This window comes from Xyrauchen texanus, chromosome 27, assembly GCF_025860055.1.
Source record: "Xyrauchen texanus isolate HMW12.3.18 chromosome 27, RBS_HiC_50CHRs, whole genome shotgun sequence".
In the NCBI taxonomy this organism is placed as follows: Eukaryota; Metazoa; Chordata; class Actinopteri; order Cypriniformes; family Catostomidae; genus Xyrauchen; species Xyrauchen texanus.
In genome coordinates, this window is record NC_068302.1 from 1,674,651 (window position 1) to 1,695,276 (window position 20,626).

The 20,626-nt window shown below is 40.0% G+C and overlaps 1 protein-coding gene across 1 annotated transcript in view; it reads left to right on the forward strand.

Moving 5' to 3' along the window:
- The window catches only part of LOC127620637 (interleukin-17 receptor E-like), a 39,860-nt gene that overhangs the window by 8,322 nt on the left and 10,912 nt on the right, over positions 1-20,626 (forward strand). The window contains exons 2-5 of the mRNA XM_052093836.1: positions 13,991-14,006; positions 18,356-18,442; positions 18,864-18,955; positions 20,501-20,590. Coding sequence (XP_051949796.1) covers positions 13,991-14,006; positions 18,356-18,442; positions 18,864-18,955; positions 20,501-20,590 — 285 coding nt within the window. The remainder of the gene's footprint in view (positions 1-13,990; positions 14,007-18,355; positions 18,443-18,863; positions 18,956-20,500; positions 20,591-20,626) is intronic.

The window sequence follows — 20,626 nt, forward strand, 5'->3', positions numbered from 1 at the left end:
ACTGCATCTTAACCAAAGTGGATTATCTACTAAATCAGTTTTTCAGCATTATCTTTTGCTGGGTTCCAGGACATGTTGGTCTTGCAGGAAATGAACAAGCTGATGCAGCTGCTAAGGAAGCTCTTAATCAGGAAGTTAATGAATGTCAAATCCCTCCCTCAGATATCAGACCGATTATTAACCGATATATTTTAAATAAGTGGCAAGAAGAGTGGAATATGTGCAAGAACAATAAGTTGTATGTAATTCATCCGGAAATTTCAAACAGACTTTTTATCAATTTTAAAACAAGATTTGATCAAGTGGTCTACACCAGATGCCGTATAGGTCACATAAATCTGACCCATGCCTTTTGCTTAAAGGTGAAGACCCAACCCTATGTATGTTTTGTAATATTCCCTTATCTGTCAAACATATTTTACTAGATTGTCCTGGTCTTAACACAAGTAGAATGCTCTTTTATGAAGTTACCTCGTTAAAGGACTTATTTAATGAGATTGTGCCTGAAAAGGTTTTGGATTTCTTATCATATATTAATCTTAAAAAAATATTGTATAATATGACTTGCTATTTATATTTGTTTTGTTTTTATTGTATGTATATGATATTTGTTTTTTGTAATTGAATTCTTGCCATGAAAATAGCTTTGATCGCTGACATGGCATTAAATAAAACATACTACTACTACATTTAAAGGGGATTATCCATGAATCTCTTATTTTAGGAAAATATGATTAAAGAGAGAGATATGCCAGGATTTGCAACATGCTTCACATGTTTTTTTGTAATGTAAATGGTTTCTCAAACTGCAGCTTTCTGGAGACAGCAGAAGGTGTTTATTCAGCAGTTTAGTTAACTATGTTAATTCATATGCTGGTTTGAGCACTGTTACACCAGGATGACTTCCGTATTCAGTCTTCTGGGGGACATAATTCTCTGTCCTTTGGTGTGAGCTTTATCTGGAAAAATACATAATTGATGTGTAAAGAGTTTCATCACTTTGCCAAAGTCTCTGCAGCTCTTCCTAGAATACATTTGAGATATACTGCATCCTTGTCTTAATGTTGGTAAAATCCTGAGGGTTGTTGTACCATCAAAGTGAATCATGTGTCATATAGTGATGTGAAAATGTATTTGCCCCCTTCCTGATTTCTTCTATTTTTGTGTATCCTTAATAAATTGTTTGAGATCTTCAAATGAGATAAAAAACAAAAAAAAAACAAAAACAAAGGCAACCTGCGAAAATAAAATACATTTTTAAAATATATACAATACTGTGCAAAAGTTTTAGGCACTTGCTAAAACAAAAATGTTGCATAGTGAGGATGTCTTCAAAAATAATGACATAAATAGTTTTCATTTATCACTTAATGTCATACAGTTTAAAAAAGCTAAATCAATATATGGTGTGCCTACCTTTGCCTTTAAAATGGCACCAATTCTCCTACGTACACCTGCACACAGTTTCTCTTGGTTGTTGGCAGATAGGATGTTCCAAGCATCTTTGAGAATTCACCACAGTTCTTCTATCTAGTTTCTTTGTCATCTCAGACTGACAAGATGTTCAGTGGGGGTCTCTGTGGGGGTCATGACATCTGTTTTAGGGATTCCTGATCTTCTATTCTTATCTTTTCTGAAGATATAAAATAACCATCTTAAGCAAAGATATTTTTGTGAAACATCTTAAGTGCCTAAAATGTCACGGTTACTGTTGTAACCTCTGTTCCCTGAGGGAGGGAATGAGACTTTGTGTCGATTGAAGTGACACAAGGTGTCTTCCTTGGGAGCCTCGCGTACCTCTGAACTTGAGAAAAGGCCAATGAGAAATTGGCAGACAGAATTTGCATGTCCCGCCTCCAGATATACGGGTATAAATGGAAGCAGACGTGTGTCTGTCATTCAGGTTTTTGCACTGAGAAGCCAAGAATAAGGTATGGCCGCTTAAAGTGGTAGGTATAGTGTCGTGGCAGCAGGGACACAACGTCTTGTTCCCTCCCTCAGGGAATGGAGATTACAACAATAACCGTGACCTTCCCCTTCTGTCACTCACTCACTCGACGGTGTGTCGAATGAAGTGACACAAGGGGTCCCGTTCAAAAGCACCATGCACTAGACCAGGTTATGTGAACTGCTGACACAGGTGCAAGCAGGCTGTTGCGTGCTAGATGCAACTGTATCAGCCGCACGTAACCCTCCCCAACGCCCCCAGAAAAAGTGTCATATATAGACCTTAGGTTCCCAGCACCCCTGAGGGGGGAACTGGTGCTACATGACCAGCATGGAGCAAGCCTGGTAGCCGTGGCCTTTTCTCTCTCTGTTTCTCGCATAGAGTGTGAAGTGGCAGGGGCTAGCGTAACACTATGAAATGCGTCGGGGAAGGCATTCTTCCCCGATCCTATTCTTTCAAGGGGAAAAGACCCTGCGGAGGCCACGTCCTGCCCAGATTTGGGGAAGGTGATATGTGGTTTACACCACATGGGTTGTCAAGCCACACGTGGGAGCGGCGTGGTGGTAGGTCCTACCTGATGAGGGAGGAGCTCGACAAACACAGCGACCAGGGACATTGGGACTGCTCAAGGTAGACGCGGATCTGCCAACAGGGGGACTGTACAGCGAAAAATGCATCACAGGGAGTTGCCCGAAGAGGAAAATAAGCCTGTGGAGCCCTGGTCGCAAATTTCTCCACTGTAGGATGAAGAACATACAGGAAGCAAAGCTTAGTGGCTAACCTGGGAGAGAAGGCACACTGGATTAACTTGAAGTGTCGCTGACAGAGAACGCTTGCAGGTCCCCAACCCTCTTGATGGAAGCTAGCGCTATCAGGAGGGCCGTCTTCAAGGAGAGGGCCTTGAGCTCAACTAAGTCAAAGGGGGATCTCTGAAGGCCTGAAAGGCCCACTGAGAGATCACAGGAGGGGAACAGGCTTGGCCGGGGAGGATTCAGTATCCGGGGGCCTCTAAGGAACCCGATAATCAAGTCGTGCTTACCCAAGGACTTGCCGTCCACTGCGTCGTGGTGGGGCGCGATAGCAGCTACATACACCGTCAAGGTGGAGGGGGACAGCCTCCCCTCCAGCCTCTCTTATTGGAATGAGAGCTCTGATCGAACTCTTCAGATTGGGAAGCTGGCTTTTTCACCCCATACAGAGATGGAGCGAATACCACTGAAACGAGGCGGGAGCCAGGCGAATTGAATCGCATAGCCAAGTCAAGAAGGGCACTAAAGGGACAATAATTTTTGATATACTGGGTGGGGCTTCGCTGCGTGGGGAGCAGGTAATAATGCATGGGGAGACAAAAGTGTGTCCCGAGGCTTTGGTGCTGAAAAAAGATTCAAAGCACTTACCTCCACACCCCCGGCAGCAAACATCTGACTGCCCATGTCTTCCGTCTCAGAAGCGCTTGGGAGCTTTACGGCTCCTAGAGGGGGTCCTGGAGACGGGGGGTGTACGCCGCCTGTGGGGCGCTCGCTGCTGGGGCCGAGAGCTGGGCCCGGGTTGAGGCAGAGCTGCCTGTTGTTTAGGCGCAGGGGGATGTCCTCGGAGGTCTGTAGCAGAGCGCTGTTCCTGCAGCACATCGGGGTTAGGACTACCCAGGTGCAGTTCTTTTGAGTGCCTTGTTTTGGTGGATGGCGTGCAGGGTGGAGGCGGCCTGTCAAGTGGCGCTGTAGGCTTTCGAAGTCAGCGACGACATCACCCTACAGGCCTTGGAGGGGAGTACCAGTTGATACCGCCAGTTGGTGCCGTTTTTGGGACACCAGTGGATTGCAGCCACTCTATCAACCTGGGGGACCGCCGTGTACCCGTGGGCCACCCCAAGGATAGTGAGAGCGGACGAGTGAGGGTTTGGTTCCATCCACCACCTCGTCAACTCCTCATGCACCTCCAGGAAGAAAGGTACCGGGGGGGTGGTGCGTGGCTGGAGCGGCGCTCTGACCCGAGGTACCAATCAAGAGAAGGCTGTGGTGAGGACGGAGGGTTCCAGTCCAAGTCCACGCTCATAGTAGCCTGGGCAAACATGTCGGCTATCTGAGCGTCGGCCTCAGAATGGGCGAGCTGACCCGGAGGTGGCAGCTCAGTAGAGTCCTCTGCGTCAGACACCTGAATGCTCTCCGATGCAGCGGTGACATCCTCATTCCAGGGGCTCAAGGGAGAACGCAGGTTGAGCCGCACTCATTCCAACCCGGACGGAAGCAAGCGAGCGTGCCGGGGGGCGGGTGGTTCATGGGGATTTACTCAGCGTAACCGAGCCCCCTGCGATCACCAAGTCGCCTCCTTTGCCAGACGGGTTGTCCTCAATCCCGTGGGAAACCTCGACTGCAACGCTGCCATGATCATGTTCTCGCAATGAGTACATGAACCATCCACAAACTCTGCCTCAGTGTGATTGCTGCCCAGGCACACGAGGCAGCATCTATGACCATCGGTCTTGGAGAGATATCTACCGCATCCAGGAACTACACAGAGGCGTAAAGGCATCTTTAAAAAGACGCGTCCTAAAAGGACGTTCAATGCCTGCTCGTGTATTGGTCTTTTACGAGTGAAAATAAACTCTTTCAGAGAAATCAATCTCTTTTAGGAGCGGAAAACACTCTTTTAGACAGAAAGCACTATCGAAGCGCCCAGGGGCGTGGACCGCACAGTGTGCAGAGAGAGAACGCAGCTGGAAAAGCGCCGTAGGATCCAACAGTAGTGGTTCTTGCCAACAGAGGTGAGTGGAACCGTGGTGAGACTTCAGCTTGCTTCTGCACAACCGCTCTGCTCCGAAGAAAAAATCTGACTGACAGGCACACGCCCGCTTCCATTTATACCCGTATGTCCGTGGGCGGACCATCTGCCAATTTCTTATTGGCCTTTTCTCAAGTTCAGAGGTACGCGAGGCTCCCAAGGAAGACCCCTTGTGTCACTTTATTCGACACAACGTCGAGTGAGTGACAGAAGGGGAACTGTTGCACAGTACTGTGTGTGTGTGTGTGTGTGTGTGTGTTATATATATATATATATATATATATATATATATATAATATATGTGTATATATGTGTGGAACTAATTGGGTGTACTCTTTAATATGTAAAGGAACACAAACCTCTAACTACACATTATTTCAATATAAATGTATAGCTTATTAAGAAACACTTTATTGTTAACTAGTATACTGGATAATGTAGCAGCAAAATTAACAATAATTCCAGTATTCAGTAGAAAAGAAACCAGGTTTTTTTTTACTTTTTTTTTTTTATTTCAACTTACATCTGGACTTTAAAGGATTCAGATCTCTTTTTTTGTTAAATTTTTTTTAGTTATTTTTTGGAACCCCTTCAATGTAAAAATTATTATCATTAGTAAACAAATAAAAATATATTATAATATTTATATATATATATATAATATCTCAATCATGCACCTTTAACTTTTAAACCCTCACACTTTTATGTTGACATTCTGAAATCTCCAGGAAGTCCTGTATGTGTCTATTTGTAGGCAAGTTCACAGTAGTTTAATTTGCTTCTTATTCAAATTCTGGTAAAATGCACCTCCGGTGCCATTCTAAATGCATATTATAAGTGAACCGAACTATTGAGCATCTACATCTGAGATGTTGTTCATGAGTAGCGATCAGATGTTGCGCAACATGTGAAGGCTAAAAACAGCCGTGTGTGTGTGTGTGTGTGTGTGTGTGTGTGTGTGTGTGTGTAAACAGAGCAGTGCCATTCAATAATGCGCTGGAGTTGTGCATACTATATTTTTACTTATTAAACACAGCCTTTTGTGATTCACAGATATATCGTACTTTTTTAAAGTGACTGAATAAATGTCATATGAACTACTTTAATGGTTCTTTTATGTCATTTTTTTGAGCTTCACAGTAATAAACATGACTAACACCCAGTATCGGATTTGGATTGGGGCTCGTCTGACCGATGCGTCTAAAAGATTCAGTATCGGAGCCAAATCCGATCCAGGTATCCAATCGATACATCCCTAGTATCTATCTATCTATCTATCTATCTATCTATCTATCTATCTATCTATCTATCTATCTATCTATCTATCTATCTATGTATCTATCTATCTATCTATCTATCTATCTATCTATCTATCTCAAGTGTGCCGCACAAGCCAAAACGTCTCGATCGCCCCCCGGTGACTGGTCCTAGTATAGGTCATAAACCCGCCTCCCCATGTTATTCAATGGGACGTGAGACCAACTAAACAATTAAATTACACTTCACATATCTTTTTTCCAAAGATAGTTTCTGTAATTTACTGTCGTTTCTATCACGTTGATGTCATTTCAAGTGTTTGTTTTCAAAATAAGTTTGTTTTTAGTTAGTTATTTGATGCTATAAAAACGGTGCTGTGACATCATGATTGACAGCTGTGATTGACAGGTTCTCTGAGCGAAGTAGTCACTGAAGTACCAACTGACTTTTTTTCGGGATCTTCGGAGGACTGAGGAGATTGGAGCTTTAAATTTAATATCTGAATTTCTATATTTAATTATTTCACACCGTCAAAAGTGCAGGGGCATGTGCTTGCGATTGAGGGCGGGGCCTTGATTTCGCGGCTTTACTTCCTGCTCACTACTGCGCAGGTCTGGTCCCGAAATCGCAACTGTGCAGACTCAAGTCCCAAGATGTCAGCGCCATATTGGGACACTGGCGTCTTCAGTTCTCACCAATGGAAAAGAGTGAAGGGGCGTCGTCCATCTTTTTTTACAGTCTATGCTCTATATAGTGTCGCCCAGCCTCTTAGGGCCGCCCTTCTGCCAGGCTCACAACGGTAGTTTGGCAGGAGAGCGAGAAGTGGTGCATAATTAATAAGCCTCGTTATGACAGTGGTGGATGAAGCACATCTGATGTAAATCATGCCAACAAATGAACAACACAGCTGTCTTTAAAATGTAGAGCACAACTCTTCTCGGGGAGCCGGCTTCAAATCTCCATGTGTGCACACACTGACATCCTCGCACGCCCAGGACCAGATCTGGTAGAGTTCAGACGAGTTGCCGTGCTGCCGGACCCACTCCTTGGACCCCGTGCTGATTAGATGAGTTGCCGGGGAGAACGTCACGTGTACATGCCTCGGTGTAACAATCATTTCTGCAACTCATCAGTGAAGAGCACATTATACCAGTTTTTTGGACCGGTCTGGACCAGCGAAGGTGGGCTTGTGCCCATAGACGACGTTGTTGCCTGTGATGTCTGGTAAGGACCTGCCTTACAACAGGCCTACAAGCCCTCAGTCCACCCTCTCTGAGCACTGATGGAGGGATTGTGTGTTCCTGGTGTAACTTGGGCAGTTGTTGTTGCCATCCTATACCTGTCCCCCAGGTGTGATATTCGGATGTACAGATCCTGTGCAGGAGTTGTTTCACGTGGTCTGCCACTGTAAGGAGGATCAGCTGTCCTTCCTGTCTCCCTGTAGCGCTGTCTTAGGCATCTCATGGTACTAACATTACAATTTATTGCCCTGGCCACATCTGCAGTCCTCATGCCTCCATGCAGCATGCCTAAGGCACGTTCACGCAGATGAGCAGATCCCTGGGCATCTTCCTTTTGTTGTTTTACAGAGTCAGTTGAAAGATCTCTTTAGTGTCCTAAGTTTTTATAACTGTGAGCTTAATTGCCTACAATCTGTAATAGGCGGTGGGCCGAGTCCGTCTATCTCGTTTAGTTTTTGATTTGATAGTTACCCAGCAGCTGTCTGGCTCATTTTTTTTATTTGTCTGTATGAATAATTCACAAAAAGATTACCGATTGTTTCCAACGCCAATTGTTGCACATTAAAGTATAAAAATAGATTTAATTTCGCTAGCTGATCACAAGCGTTGGCGGAGTGAGATCCAATCAACGCTTGTGTTGTTACCTTGTTGAATTGATTTGGCCAATCACGTTATTCGTTGAACCGGCGTCGCGTGACTCGCGTCAGTCTGAAGCCAAATGAGTCTACAACCCAACCTGGAGAGACCGGTGTGTCTCGGCAAGACAACGTCAAGGTAAGATTTGTTTTACAATGATTATACACCCCTATATCTTAATGCTTTTCATATAAGTTGTATTTAAGACTGCAAGCTATACTTCGTCGTGAATATATGCGTTGTCGTTGATGAGAACAGTAGCCACGAAAGAATGTTGGTAGTGGAGCAGTAAAGCTAGGTCTAACGGTATGTTGCTTAGGCTAATCCAAATCATTCGGTACATACACAATGAACTAAGCAAAGAGTATTCAAATACGGGATAATTACGGTTAAATATTTAAACAGGAAGACAGTAGGAAATAATTTGACAGGTATGTCCAGGTTGGATTGGTTTATAGCAAGCTACCTAGGCTACAAGTAAGCTAGACTAATTATCAGCTAAAAAGAGTGCAAAGCAAAACAAACATACAACTTTATAGTGGTAGTCATGGAGTTATATAAGCCATTTATGGTTGATTGTCACAGTTTATACAATGAGGCAGTGGTTCAGCTACATCTGTCAGTGGTTGGGCTTCACCTACATAACAGAACAGGTATAAGATGGAATATGGTTGAAAAAATATTTTATTTAAAGATGGCTGTTTTTGAGCTATTTAACAAAATTATTTGTGGTCAGAATTGCAGTAGTCTTGTCAAGCTCGTTTAAGATGGTTAGCATCTTAATACAAATGTCAAGATGAAAAATGTGATTTAAAATTATCTAGTAATGTGTGCTTTCTGTGTTTATTTATCTGAATATAATTCAGTTGTTTATCTAACACACAGACACGGACAGGACAACATCATATCTCTCCACACCCAAATGACTACAGAGGTGATCGTTGACAATCATCACATCAACAGCACCATGAATGGAGCAGGTCAAGATCACGGAGTTGCTTAGTATCCACATCACAGATGACCCATCTTGATCTATCGACACCACCAACAGAACCTGGCCAAGAAAGTCCAAAAACCTCTGCACTTCCTCCCACAGTTGAGGAAGGCTCATCTCCCACAAATCCATCCTCTTAACTTTCTATAGGGGAATCGTAGAGAGCCTCTTCCTTCCACCCCCACCCTCCAATAACCTAAGGGCAGCTGATTGACTCTTGCACAAATAACCTTAGTTTACACTATGATGCTGCTACATTGGTTTATTTTTTTTATTTTTAAATTTGCTATGAACATTTGACCCCACTTACACACATATTGCACTGCCTTTTGCTACTTGTCATGTCATCCACTTGCACTGAAATACTATATTAATTAGGGATGAGTCACGATTTTCGAATATTCGATAAGTTTATTTTATTATAGAATATTGAATAGGATATGCGGGATGATTGTCTTTAAAAAATCCCCATGTTTTAGTTGTGGTTATAAGTTGCAATCCTAAATTCACATAATATTTTTATACATTTTATTAATATATTCTTTATATTTGTTGTTTTTGTTTCTATGTTTGAGCTTACATATCTCAATATTAATAACAGTCTGGTTAATTTTGAGTCTTGAAATGTAAACTCTCAAGGGTTGGCTTTCTAAATATATGTTGGTTATGTGTATATTCAGAATGACTTCTGAGCAGCAACCTTTTTATTTTGGGGATGTCATGAATGCATCACTTGCCAAAATTGCGGCTGACTAGTAAGGGGTTAAATGTATATAAATGAAACGTTTTATATAAAAATTATACATTTGATACAAACCTTCACTGTTGTTAGCTGCATTTTCTATCTTCTTACGTGCTCTTCTTATGTGTTCTTTGTTGGTGAAGAGCATGTAGCATTCTCTGTGAAATCCAACATTAGCCGGCACATCTTGGACGTCTTCGAATTTCAGTTAAATGCCAATACGGCTTTTTCAGCTACTGTACTCTCTGTGGTTTGCAGGTTCACCCATAAATTTGTACATTGAACAATCTTTGCCCAACTTGTCTTGGAAAGGGGGGTTACAGAGGGCTTTTTACATTTGAGGCTAAATGGATAAAACACCTCATTTTTACCTCAGTATTACTGAACTACAGAACTAAATTTACATTTTTAATGATTTACAGCAAAATTGTAATTTCAAGAACGCAGCTTCCTGGTCATCTGTGTTCATTATTTACATTGGTTGTCAAGGAAACGGGAGGTTTTCTAACGTTATGATTAGTACTCCTGCTTATTTGCCGGTTTAAAAAAGTAAGAGTTTGTAAGGACATTTTGCGTCAAATGTGCAAACAACAAAGTTGGAAACAATGTCTGTAGTACTTATACGATTTTATTACATGACCTCAGCAAAAAAAGACTTACACAGCTGTGAGGTAAGTATTAAATTCATAATTTCGAGGTCCGGCCCACCGCCTATAAGCTGTTAGTGTCTTAATGACCGTTCCACAGGTGCTTGTTTATTGGTGGTTCATTGAAGAAGCATGGAAAACATTGTTTAAACCCTTTACAATAAAGATCTGTGAAGTTATTTGGATTTTTAAAAAATTCTTTAAAGTACAGTGTCCTGAAAAAGGGAAGTTTCTTTTTTGCTGAGTTTATATAGATTTCTATGAACTTGATCTGTTTTATACTAGATTTTTAATACTCCATAATGGCAAAGCAAAACCAGATTTTTGATAACCTTGCAAATTTATTAAAAAGAAAAACCAACATCATATTGATGTAAGTATTCAGACCCTTTGCTATGACACTTGAAATTTAGCTCAGGGTCATCCTATTTCTCTGGATCATCTTTGAGATGTTTCTACACTTTGATTTGAGTCCACCTGTGGCAAATTCATTTGATTGGACATGGTTTGGAAAGGCATTCACTTGTGCATATCAGAGCAAAAACCAAGGAACTGCCTGTAGAGCTCAGAGACAGGATTGAGTTAAGGCACAAGTCTGGGGAAGTCTACAAAAAATTTCAGCTGCATTGAAGGTTCGCAAGAGCATAGTGGCCTCCACAATTGTTGAGTGGAAGAATTTTGGAACAACCAGGACTCTTCCTAGAGCTAGCTGCTTGACTACGCTGAGCAATCAGGGGAGAAGGGCCTTGGTAAGAGAGGTGACCAAGAACCTGATTGTCACTCTGGTTGACCTACAGAGATCATGTGTGGAGATGAGATTAACTTGCAGAGGGACAACCAACACTGCAACACTCCACCGATCTGGGCTTTACGGCAGACGGAAGTCTCTCCTCAGTGTAAGACACATAAAAAAAGCGCCTAAAGGACTCTCAGATTGTGAGAAACAAGATACTCTGGTCTGTTGAAGCAAAGGTTGAACTGTTTGGCCTCAATTTCAAGCATCATGTCTGTAGTAAACCAGGCAATGCTCATAACCTGCGTAATACCATCCCAGTAGTGAAGCATGGTGGTGGTAGTATCATGCTGTATGGGTGTTTTTCAGCGGCAGGGACAGGGGGACTATTAGGATTGAAGGAAAGATGAGCGCAGCAAAATACAGAGTTATCCTTAATGAAAACCTGTCCAGAGCGCTCAGGACCTCAGACTGTACTGAATGATCAACTTCCAACAGGACAATGACCCTAAGAACACAGCCAAGACAACGCAAGAGAGATTGGGGACAACTCTGTGAATGTACTTGAGTGGCCCAGCCAGAGCCCCGACTTGAACCCAGTCGAACATCTCTGCAGAGACCTTAAAATGACTGTCCACCGATGGTCCCCATCCAACCTGACAGAGCTTGAAATGATCTGCAAAGAAGGATGGCAGAAAATCCCCAAATCCAGGTGTGCAAAACTTGTCACATCATACCCAAAAATACTTTAGGCTGTAATTGCTGCCAAAGATGCTTCAACTAAGTACTGAGTTAAGGGTCTGAATACTTATAGTTGAAGTCAGAAGTTTACATACATCTTAGTCAAATACATTTAAACTCTGTTTTTCACAATTCCTGAAATTTAATCGTAGAAAACTTTCTTTGTCTTAGGTCAGTTAGGATCACTACTATATTTTAATAATGTGAAATGTCAGAATAATATAGAGAGAATTATTTATTTCAGCTTTTATTTTTTTCATCACATTTCCAGTGGGTCAGAAGTTTACATACAATTTGTTAGTATTTGGTATTATTGCCTTTTAAATGGTTTAACTTGGGTCAGATGTTGTGGGTAGCCTTCCACAAGCTTCTCACAATAAGTTGCTGGAATTTTTGCCCATTCCTCCTGACAGAACTGGTGTAGCTGAGATCTTGCTTGTACACGCTTTTTCAGTTCTGCCCACAAATGTTCTGTCAGATTGAGGTCAGGGCTTTGTGATGGCCACTCCAATATCTTGACTTTGTTGTCCTAAAGTCATTTTGCCACAACATTGGAGATATGCTTGTGGACATTGTCCATTTGGAAGACCCATTTGTAACCGAGCTTTAACTTCCTGGCTTATGTCTTGTGATGTTGCTTATCAGCATAATTTTCCTTCTTCATAATGCCATCTATTTTGTGAAGTGCACCAGTCCCTCTTGCAGCAAAGCACCCCCACAACATGATGCTGCCACCCCCATGCTTCACGGTTGGGATGGTGTTCTTCGGCTTGCAAGCCTCACCCTTTTTCCTCCAAAAATAATGAGGGTCATTATGGCCAAAAAGTTACATTTTTGTTTCATGAGACCAGATAATTATTTTTCAAAAAGTAAGATCTGTGCAATTGCAAACCGTAGTCTCGCTTTTTATGGTGGTTTTGGAGCATTGGCTTCCTTGCTGAGCAGCCTTTTAGGTTATGTCGATATAGGACTAATTTTACTGTGGATATAGATTCTTGTCTAAAGTATCTTAGAAAAAAATATTTATATGTATAAAGCTTGTTCCTCCAGCATATTCACAAGGTCCTTTGCTGTTGTTCTGGGATTGATTTGCACTTTTCGCACTAAACTACATTCATCTCTAGGAGACCGAATGTGTCACCTTCCTGGGCCGTATGATGGCCGTGTGGTCCTATTGTGTTTATACTTGTGTACGATTGTTTGTACAGATGAATGTGGTACCTTCAGTCATTTGAAAATTGCTCCCAAGGATGAACCAGACTTGAGGAGCCCCACATTTTTTTTCAGAGGTCTTTACTGATTTCTTTAGAATTTCCTATGATGTCAAGCAAAGAGGCACTGAGTTTGAAGGTAGGCCTTAAAATACATCTACAAGTACACTTCCAATTCAGTACACCTCCTATCAGAAGCTAATTGTCTAAAGACATAATTTTCCAAACTGCTTGAAGGCACAGTTAACTTCTTGTATGTAAACTTCTGACCCACTGGAATTGTGATTATATTCTATTAAAAATGAAACAATCTGTAAAAAATTGTTGGAAAAATTACTTGTCATGTTTTTTTTTTTTTTGCAAAACTTGTCTGTGGAGTAGTTCATTTTTTTTTTTTTAATGACTTCAACCTAAGTGTATGTAAAACGTCTGACTACAACTGTATGTAAATGCGATTTCAGTATTTTCTTTTAAATAATTTAGCAAAGTTATCAAAAATCTTGTTCTTGTTGCATCATTATGGAGTGTAGATTAGAATGTAAAATAAAATGGTAAATGGTGAACGTTCTGAATCATTAATATACATTCAGCTGAGAGTCAGTCAATAAATTGCTTAATATATGTTATGAAAATTACCTTTCTGAAAATGATCTGCCCTTCCTGGTTGAGCAAGATCTGATTCACCTCAAAAGGGTTTAAATACTATAGGGTAAGACATAAAAATGCCTTTTAGCCATGCCTATTTGTTTACAATATATATATGTTGTCACTCTATACAGTATATTGCTACTATAGTTAAGCACAGTTAACATTTTATTATGCTTTATATTATTGTTATTATTAATTCATTTAAAAAAATGAAATAGGAGAAACATGCATTACATAGGAAAACACTGTATGAACATTTTCAAGATTAGGTTAGCATTACATGCATTGTTATTACATTCTAATAAGTAATGTAATACATAAATTACTTTCTATTAAAGCAATGCTCAAGTATCATATTGTTTTAACATGAGCTAAAAAAATCTCTCTCTTTCTCTCCCTTTGTTCTATCTAAAGGAACGTTGTGGCGCTGGTAAGTTATTATACAATACACCATTTCATCAAACTGTAATAGTGTTATTCCATGTCAAATCAAACAAATTCCAGAAATTTCCCCCATATAGATTTTAGTTGTTGTTATGAAAATTCAATCATTGTTTACTTCATGTTGTTATAACCCTATTTGACTTTGTTGACTTTGTTTCTTGTTCTTAACACAAAGGGAGAAATTATGAATAAATGTTGTGTTCAGTGATGTCATTCAATGACAGTTTATGAAGACCACCTCTTCAAGCTTCAAAAGGATGCAAGAAGTTGAATACATTTTTCCATGAGACTCATGATTAGAAATGTTATGAAAGCATATAATAAGGTTTGGTGTGAAACAAACCGAAATCTAATATATTATTTAGTGCAAATATTCACTGTCTGTTGATCTCCTTTGCGCGTTCATGAGTCTGCATGATAAAAATAAGGCTGGGCATAGAAATGCATTCATTCTTTGACTTCAAACTCTTCAGACATGTTTAGTACGTTCTGTTCTCAGTTTTGTATGCAGCTGTGTTGTTTTCTGTTGTCACTGTTGCGGATCTGTTTTTAGATAAACAGAACTAGTTTTCACATGAACCCCCATCTCGAGAGTGGGGGCTGCGTGAACTGTTGCTCTTGTGCCCTGTCATGAATACACACAGCGGATCAACGGTCAGTCAAAATAATACATTAGATTTAGGTTTGTTTCCTAATCATATTCCTTCAGAAAAAGGCATGAGTCACATACAATAATTTATATTAATAATTCACTTCTGAATTATACTTTTGCATTCTTTTGAAGCTTGAAGAGGTAGTCACCATAAACTGCCATTGTATGACATCACTGAGCACAAATTTCTTTCACAATTTCTCCCTTTGTGTTCAGAAAAGAAAGAAAATCATATTATCAGTTATAATACATAGGTGAGTAAACAATGACTGAATTTTCATTTATGGTTTACTATCCTGATTACTGTCCTATTCTGTGGTCATGTTTTTTCGGGTTATTTCTGTCAAAAAAGATCGAGTTGCGTGAGTGATTCCGCTTTGCGCTCTCCTGTAAATATCAGGAAGCCTGTTGGATTCACGTGCACTTGCATGCTCCAGAGATGGTGCGCACGACACACATTAAACACAGATGCACGTGTCAGAAATGAAGCATATTAAGCGCTTATGACAAGCTGAACGCAGGATGATTGTCATTGAATTTACTTGGATAGCTGCCAAAATAGTTTTAATGCCATAAAAACTCTCCATGTTTCTTCAATTCTGTCAGTCTCACGTGATGTCCTGCCCTCTGATCAATACACACACACACACGCAGCACACATGGATATTTACGTATCGCGATATACACAATATAGCAAAATCTCTACTTCACACCATGTGACCACATTTGGTTTTCGACCATTGTAAATAGGGCTTTAAAAATTTAAATACAAAAAGGTAAGTTTGTTCTGAATGAGAAACAAAAAGTTTATGAAGATATCTTTAATACTTCTGGAGTTATAGGCACTCCAACTTTGGAAAAACAACACAAGCGAAAGTGTCCTGCCCCTTTTTGATAACTTTTCCAATTTATTAAAAAGAAATAACTAAAATATCACATTGACACAAATATTCAGAGACTTATCTCAGTACTTAGTTGAAGCACGTTTGGCAGCGATCACAACCTCAAGTCTTTTTGGGTATGATGCGACAAGCATTGCACAGCTGGATTTGGCGATTTTCTGCCATTCTTGTCTGCAGATGCTCTCAAGCTCTGTCAGGTTGGATGGGGACCATCAGTGGACAGCCATTTTCAGGTTTCTCCAGAGATGTTCGATTGGGTTGATGTCCGGGCTCTGGCTGGGCCACTCAAGTACATTCAGAGTTTTCCCAAAGCCACTCTTGTGTTGTCTTGGCTGTGTGCTTAGGGTCATTGTCCTGAGGTCCTGATTGCTCTGGACCAGGTTTTCATTAAGGATATCTCTTTTATTTTGCAGTGTTCAGCTTTCCTTCAATCCTGACCAGTCCCCCAGTACCTGCTGCTGAAAAACACCCATACAGCATGTCACCACCATGCTTCACCGTTGGGTTGGTATTGCGCAGGTGATGAGAGGTGCCCAGTTTCCTCCAGACATGACACTTGGAATTGTGGCCAAACAGTTTCATCAGACCAGAGAATCTTGTTTCTCACAGTCTGAGAGTCTTTCATGTGCTTTTTTGTGTGTCTTGCACTGAGGAGAGGCTTCTGTCTGGACACTCTGCCATAAAGCCCAGATCGGTGGATGGTTGACCTTCTGTAAGTTTCTCCCATCTCCACACGTGATCTCTGGAGCTCAACCAGAGTGACCATCAGGTTCTTGGTTACCCCTCTTACCAAGGTCCTTCTCCCCCGATTGCTCAGTTTGGCCAGTCGGCCAGCTCTAAGAGTCCCGGTTGTTCCAAAATTCTTACATTTAAGAATTATGGAGGCCACTGTGCTCTTGGGAACATTCAATTCAGCCAAAATTCTTGTGTAACCTTCGCCAGATCTGTGCCTCGACACAATCCGGTCTCTGGGCTCTGCAGGCAGTTCCTTTGACCTCATGGCTTGGTTTTTGCTCTGATATGCATTTTCAGCTGTGAGACCTTATATAGACTGGTGTGTGCCTTTTCAAATCATGTCCAACCAATTGAATTTGTCACCGGTGGACTCCAATCAAAGTATAGAAACATCTCAAAGATGATCCAGAGAAATGGGATGCACCTGAGCTAAATTTCAAGTATCATAGCAAAGGGTCTGAATATGTTTGTATGTGTGATATACATTTTTGTTCTTTTTAATGAATTTGCAAAGTTATCAATGATCTGGCTTTTGCTTTGTCATTATGGGGTAGGAAGTGTAGATTGATGTGAACATTTTTTAATAATTTAAAGCATTTTAGCATAATGCCCGTTTCACACATACTCCGTTTGCAGTGCGTATGTGGTGCGTATGCGGTGCGTATTTTTTTCCGTACCCTGTTAACAGGTTAGAGCTTTTACACTGTACGCGGATGCAGTCCGTCGATCCGTTCCAGTTGCGGTGCGTATACAGCAGTGCAGCGATGGTTTACGGACCGAGTCTATTTTTGCTGTGCTGCACCGCACTGAATTAAAGTGGCAGCACATTGTTCACATTAAAATAGACATAGATTGTCAAGAAACTGTAATAATTTAATCATATACGCATATTTACAGTTAATGTGTTCTACAGTTACTAAATTACAGGGTCAAGAAAAACAAAAAAGTATGATTATAGTCCCAAAAGTTGCAAAATGCCATCATATATGATTTTCTTCTGTCAACAACTCGAACTACATGTAAAACAAAATATCACAATGATTAAAATTAATTTTCATACTGTTTCAATGTCTTGAACAATGTCAAAGTTAACGTTTGGATTTAAAATCAAAATTACTTACACATTTTTGATTTTGTGGCACACAGAAACTGTCAGTAGCGCACTGCAAACGCAGCATATTTGAAAGCACTATAGCGCGTGCTGCTCCTGTACCGTAAGGCTGCAACATAAAATATGAAGAAAATGAAGGGGTCTGAATACATTACAAATGCACTGTATATCTACTTATCAAAAATAAAATCATGATGCTGACACCTTTCTACAGTTGTGATTTGACTTGTATTTTTGTTTCAAAATCATAGATGAAAATTGTCATATTGACTCCCCTCTACAAAATAAAGGATAACTCCATAAATATTGATCAATGGCATTTCATATTTTGGCTTTCATTTATGTATTTCTTCACTACAAAAAAATTATCAACTATGAGTTGAATACTTTAACTAGCAATTGTTAGAGGGCTAACGCTTGCTCATTTAGCCCAGCTCCAAGAGAACAAATATACATGCGAGTTGTAATTAATTCATTGATCAAAGTAAGAGTTGTATTGTGTTTAAATTCTAGGTCACTAAAGTACCACCTTTATTAACTGAAACAAATGCATTCTAAGCATTTGTAACAGTCTAATTTTACTCCGTTGCATTGTGTGGGTTCAAAACCCCACAGAATGCTCGCTTTTTACCATCCAATCAGTCCTTTATGGGTAAAACCAAGTCTTGGCCTACATTTTTTTTTTCTTAATGAATATCCACTTCACATAATCACATTATGGAAGTAAAATAGGTTGAGAATACTGTTTCATGTTGACTTAAATTTGGATTTCTCTTTCATTGCCACTTTATATAGATCCGCACATTTAATTTACGTTGAAATTCAGCAGAGCAGAGATAAAAATCAATCAGATATATGACCAATGCAGATCATTATCATGTATAAATTATTTGCTATTTGTTTGTTTGTATGTTTCTTGTATGTTGGCATGAAAGAGCACCACCTGCCTCAGCTGAAACTCTTCACAGCTCTACATGGACAGGATGCGTGTGTCAGCATGCAGCTTTCTGTGGAACCTCTGCGTAAGTATAAGATCACAATGAACCACATCACTGATGACGACAACACATTCAGAACTAAAGTTCAAGAAATAGTTCCCAGAAATGAATTTTCTGTCATCATTGACTCACACTCATGTTTTTCTGAACCGTTTGACTTTCTTTCTTCCTTGAAACACAAATGTGCCAAGTATAGCTAGGGCAGATGTCCAGATTTACAGTGAATAACAACTTAAATCTTCTGTTTCTTACCCCAAGCTTGAATTACTTTTAGTATAGAATGCAAGTTGTATTGAGCACTTTAACATTGATTTTGTGTCCTATTTGAAGTTAAAAGCTCTCTTCCCCAATAAAAAAAAGCAATAAGTAGATGCATTTTTAGAAATTTCTCCTTTGTGAAATCATTTTTAGGTGAAATATTTCTTGAATTATTTGTGTTTTGTAGTGGATAATGAAGGCCTGAAGATAGACTTCAGTGACACAGAAACGGTTGACTCCCACACACTTCTAATCTGGAACAGAAACGGATCTCTTTTGGTATGGTTGTAGTGTACCGACCTTTCTTTCAGAACAATAAAGAAGTATGCTTTGTTTCATCACAGGTCTCTAAATCTACTTCGGAATATGTGTTGTGACAGTTGTATTAAAAACAAAAAGTATTTGGATGTTCCGGTCACTCTTCAAAATGTGTAAATGTCATTGAATTAGACAATCTGGAAACAAATGCTGTTCTTGTTTTTCTCAAAACTAACTTAATTTTTCTGACTCAATTTTTACAATGACTGTTAAGCAACTAGCATTAAATAAGAAGTGAAGACAAACATTTTCAATAAATAGTTAAATGCACTAATCTTAATGATCAAAATAAACAATTTCTGTAGGCTGTTTTTCAGTTGTCAAACAAGACTTGTCACATTAATATAGAATGTTTGATCACAGGTGAGTGTTTATTGTTATTCAGAATTTGTTTTGATTCCATTCATAAAATAAATAAACATAACAAAAAAATACAGATTACAGAATACATGCTGTAAAATGTCATTTGTAATGTATTCCGTTAGATTACTCAAGGTCAGTAACGTATTGTAAATACTTTGGATAGAAACTCTTTTTCTGATGTTAAAGTGAGGTGGGTATTTTAAAATTCTATACATGGCGCCTGGCAGAAAAGCCGTTGCTGGGCAGTATGCTGTCAGAGCCAAAGCTTTGTCCTTTTTAAGAATCAGACTGATCTGGTCTTGTGTCATGGTTGGCAGAAGCTTTCCTATTCTTTAATGATTCCTTATAAACTTCTAAAAAAGTGGAGCCAGTTCAAGCACAAGATCTAAACAATTCAGTGGCAAAGCCGTCTGGCCCCAGAGCCTTGCCTGTGGGAAAGGCATTAATTACCTTGCCAAGCTCCTCCAAGTTTATCTCAGAATAAAGAGAATTGTTTTGCTCAGTCATCAGTTTTTGGGAGATCTAATGGTGCCACAAAGTGTCTAATATCTTCATCAGTAGACGAAGACATGGAACTATAGAGATCAAGATAGATTTCTTTAAAAGCATTATTAATGTCTATGTCCAAGGTAAATATTTCCCCACCAGCAGATTTCATGGTAGAGGGAATGATAGAAAAAGACACTCTGCTTTATATATCAAGCCAAAAGCTTCCCTGCTTTATCCCCCAACGCAAAGTATGACTGTTGCCCTGAATAGCCAAAACTCCACCTTCCTCCAAACTCCTCCACCTTTCAGGATTTTGCAAAAGGTATACATTAAAGCACCAACTATATGATTTCTTTTTCTCCATATGTGGCAACACCTCTAAATTCTCTAGGCAATTCTTTTACATATTGTCCTCCTAGAACAGTTAAGGATCAGTGTGTATCGAATCTCACAGGTTTATGACATAAATGTATTAAAAATAGCAAAGTGTGCAGAGCTCGCCATTCAAACGTCCGAACCTTGCATGGCATCACGTGAATCAACAGTTGTGTGTTTATTGATATTTAACAGCTTTGAATGCGGCTCATTCAGTCAGTCTTCTGTTCAGAATAACTACACATTTTATAATAATGATTATATTTTCTTCCTCTCCAGTGGAACAGCACTAATGGGGAGCTGTTGTTTCAGCCTCACAAAGTTAATGTTCAGACACACGATACGACCACGACATCCAATCAGACATATGTGAGTGAGCACTTGTGTTCCTTTATGTGTGTTACA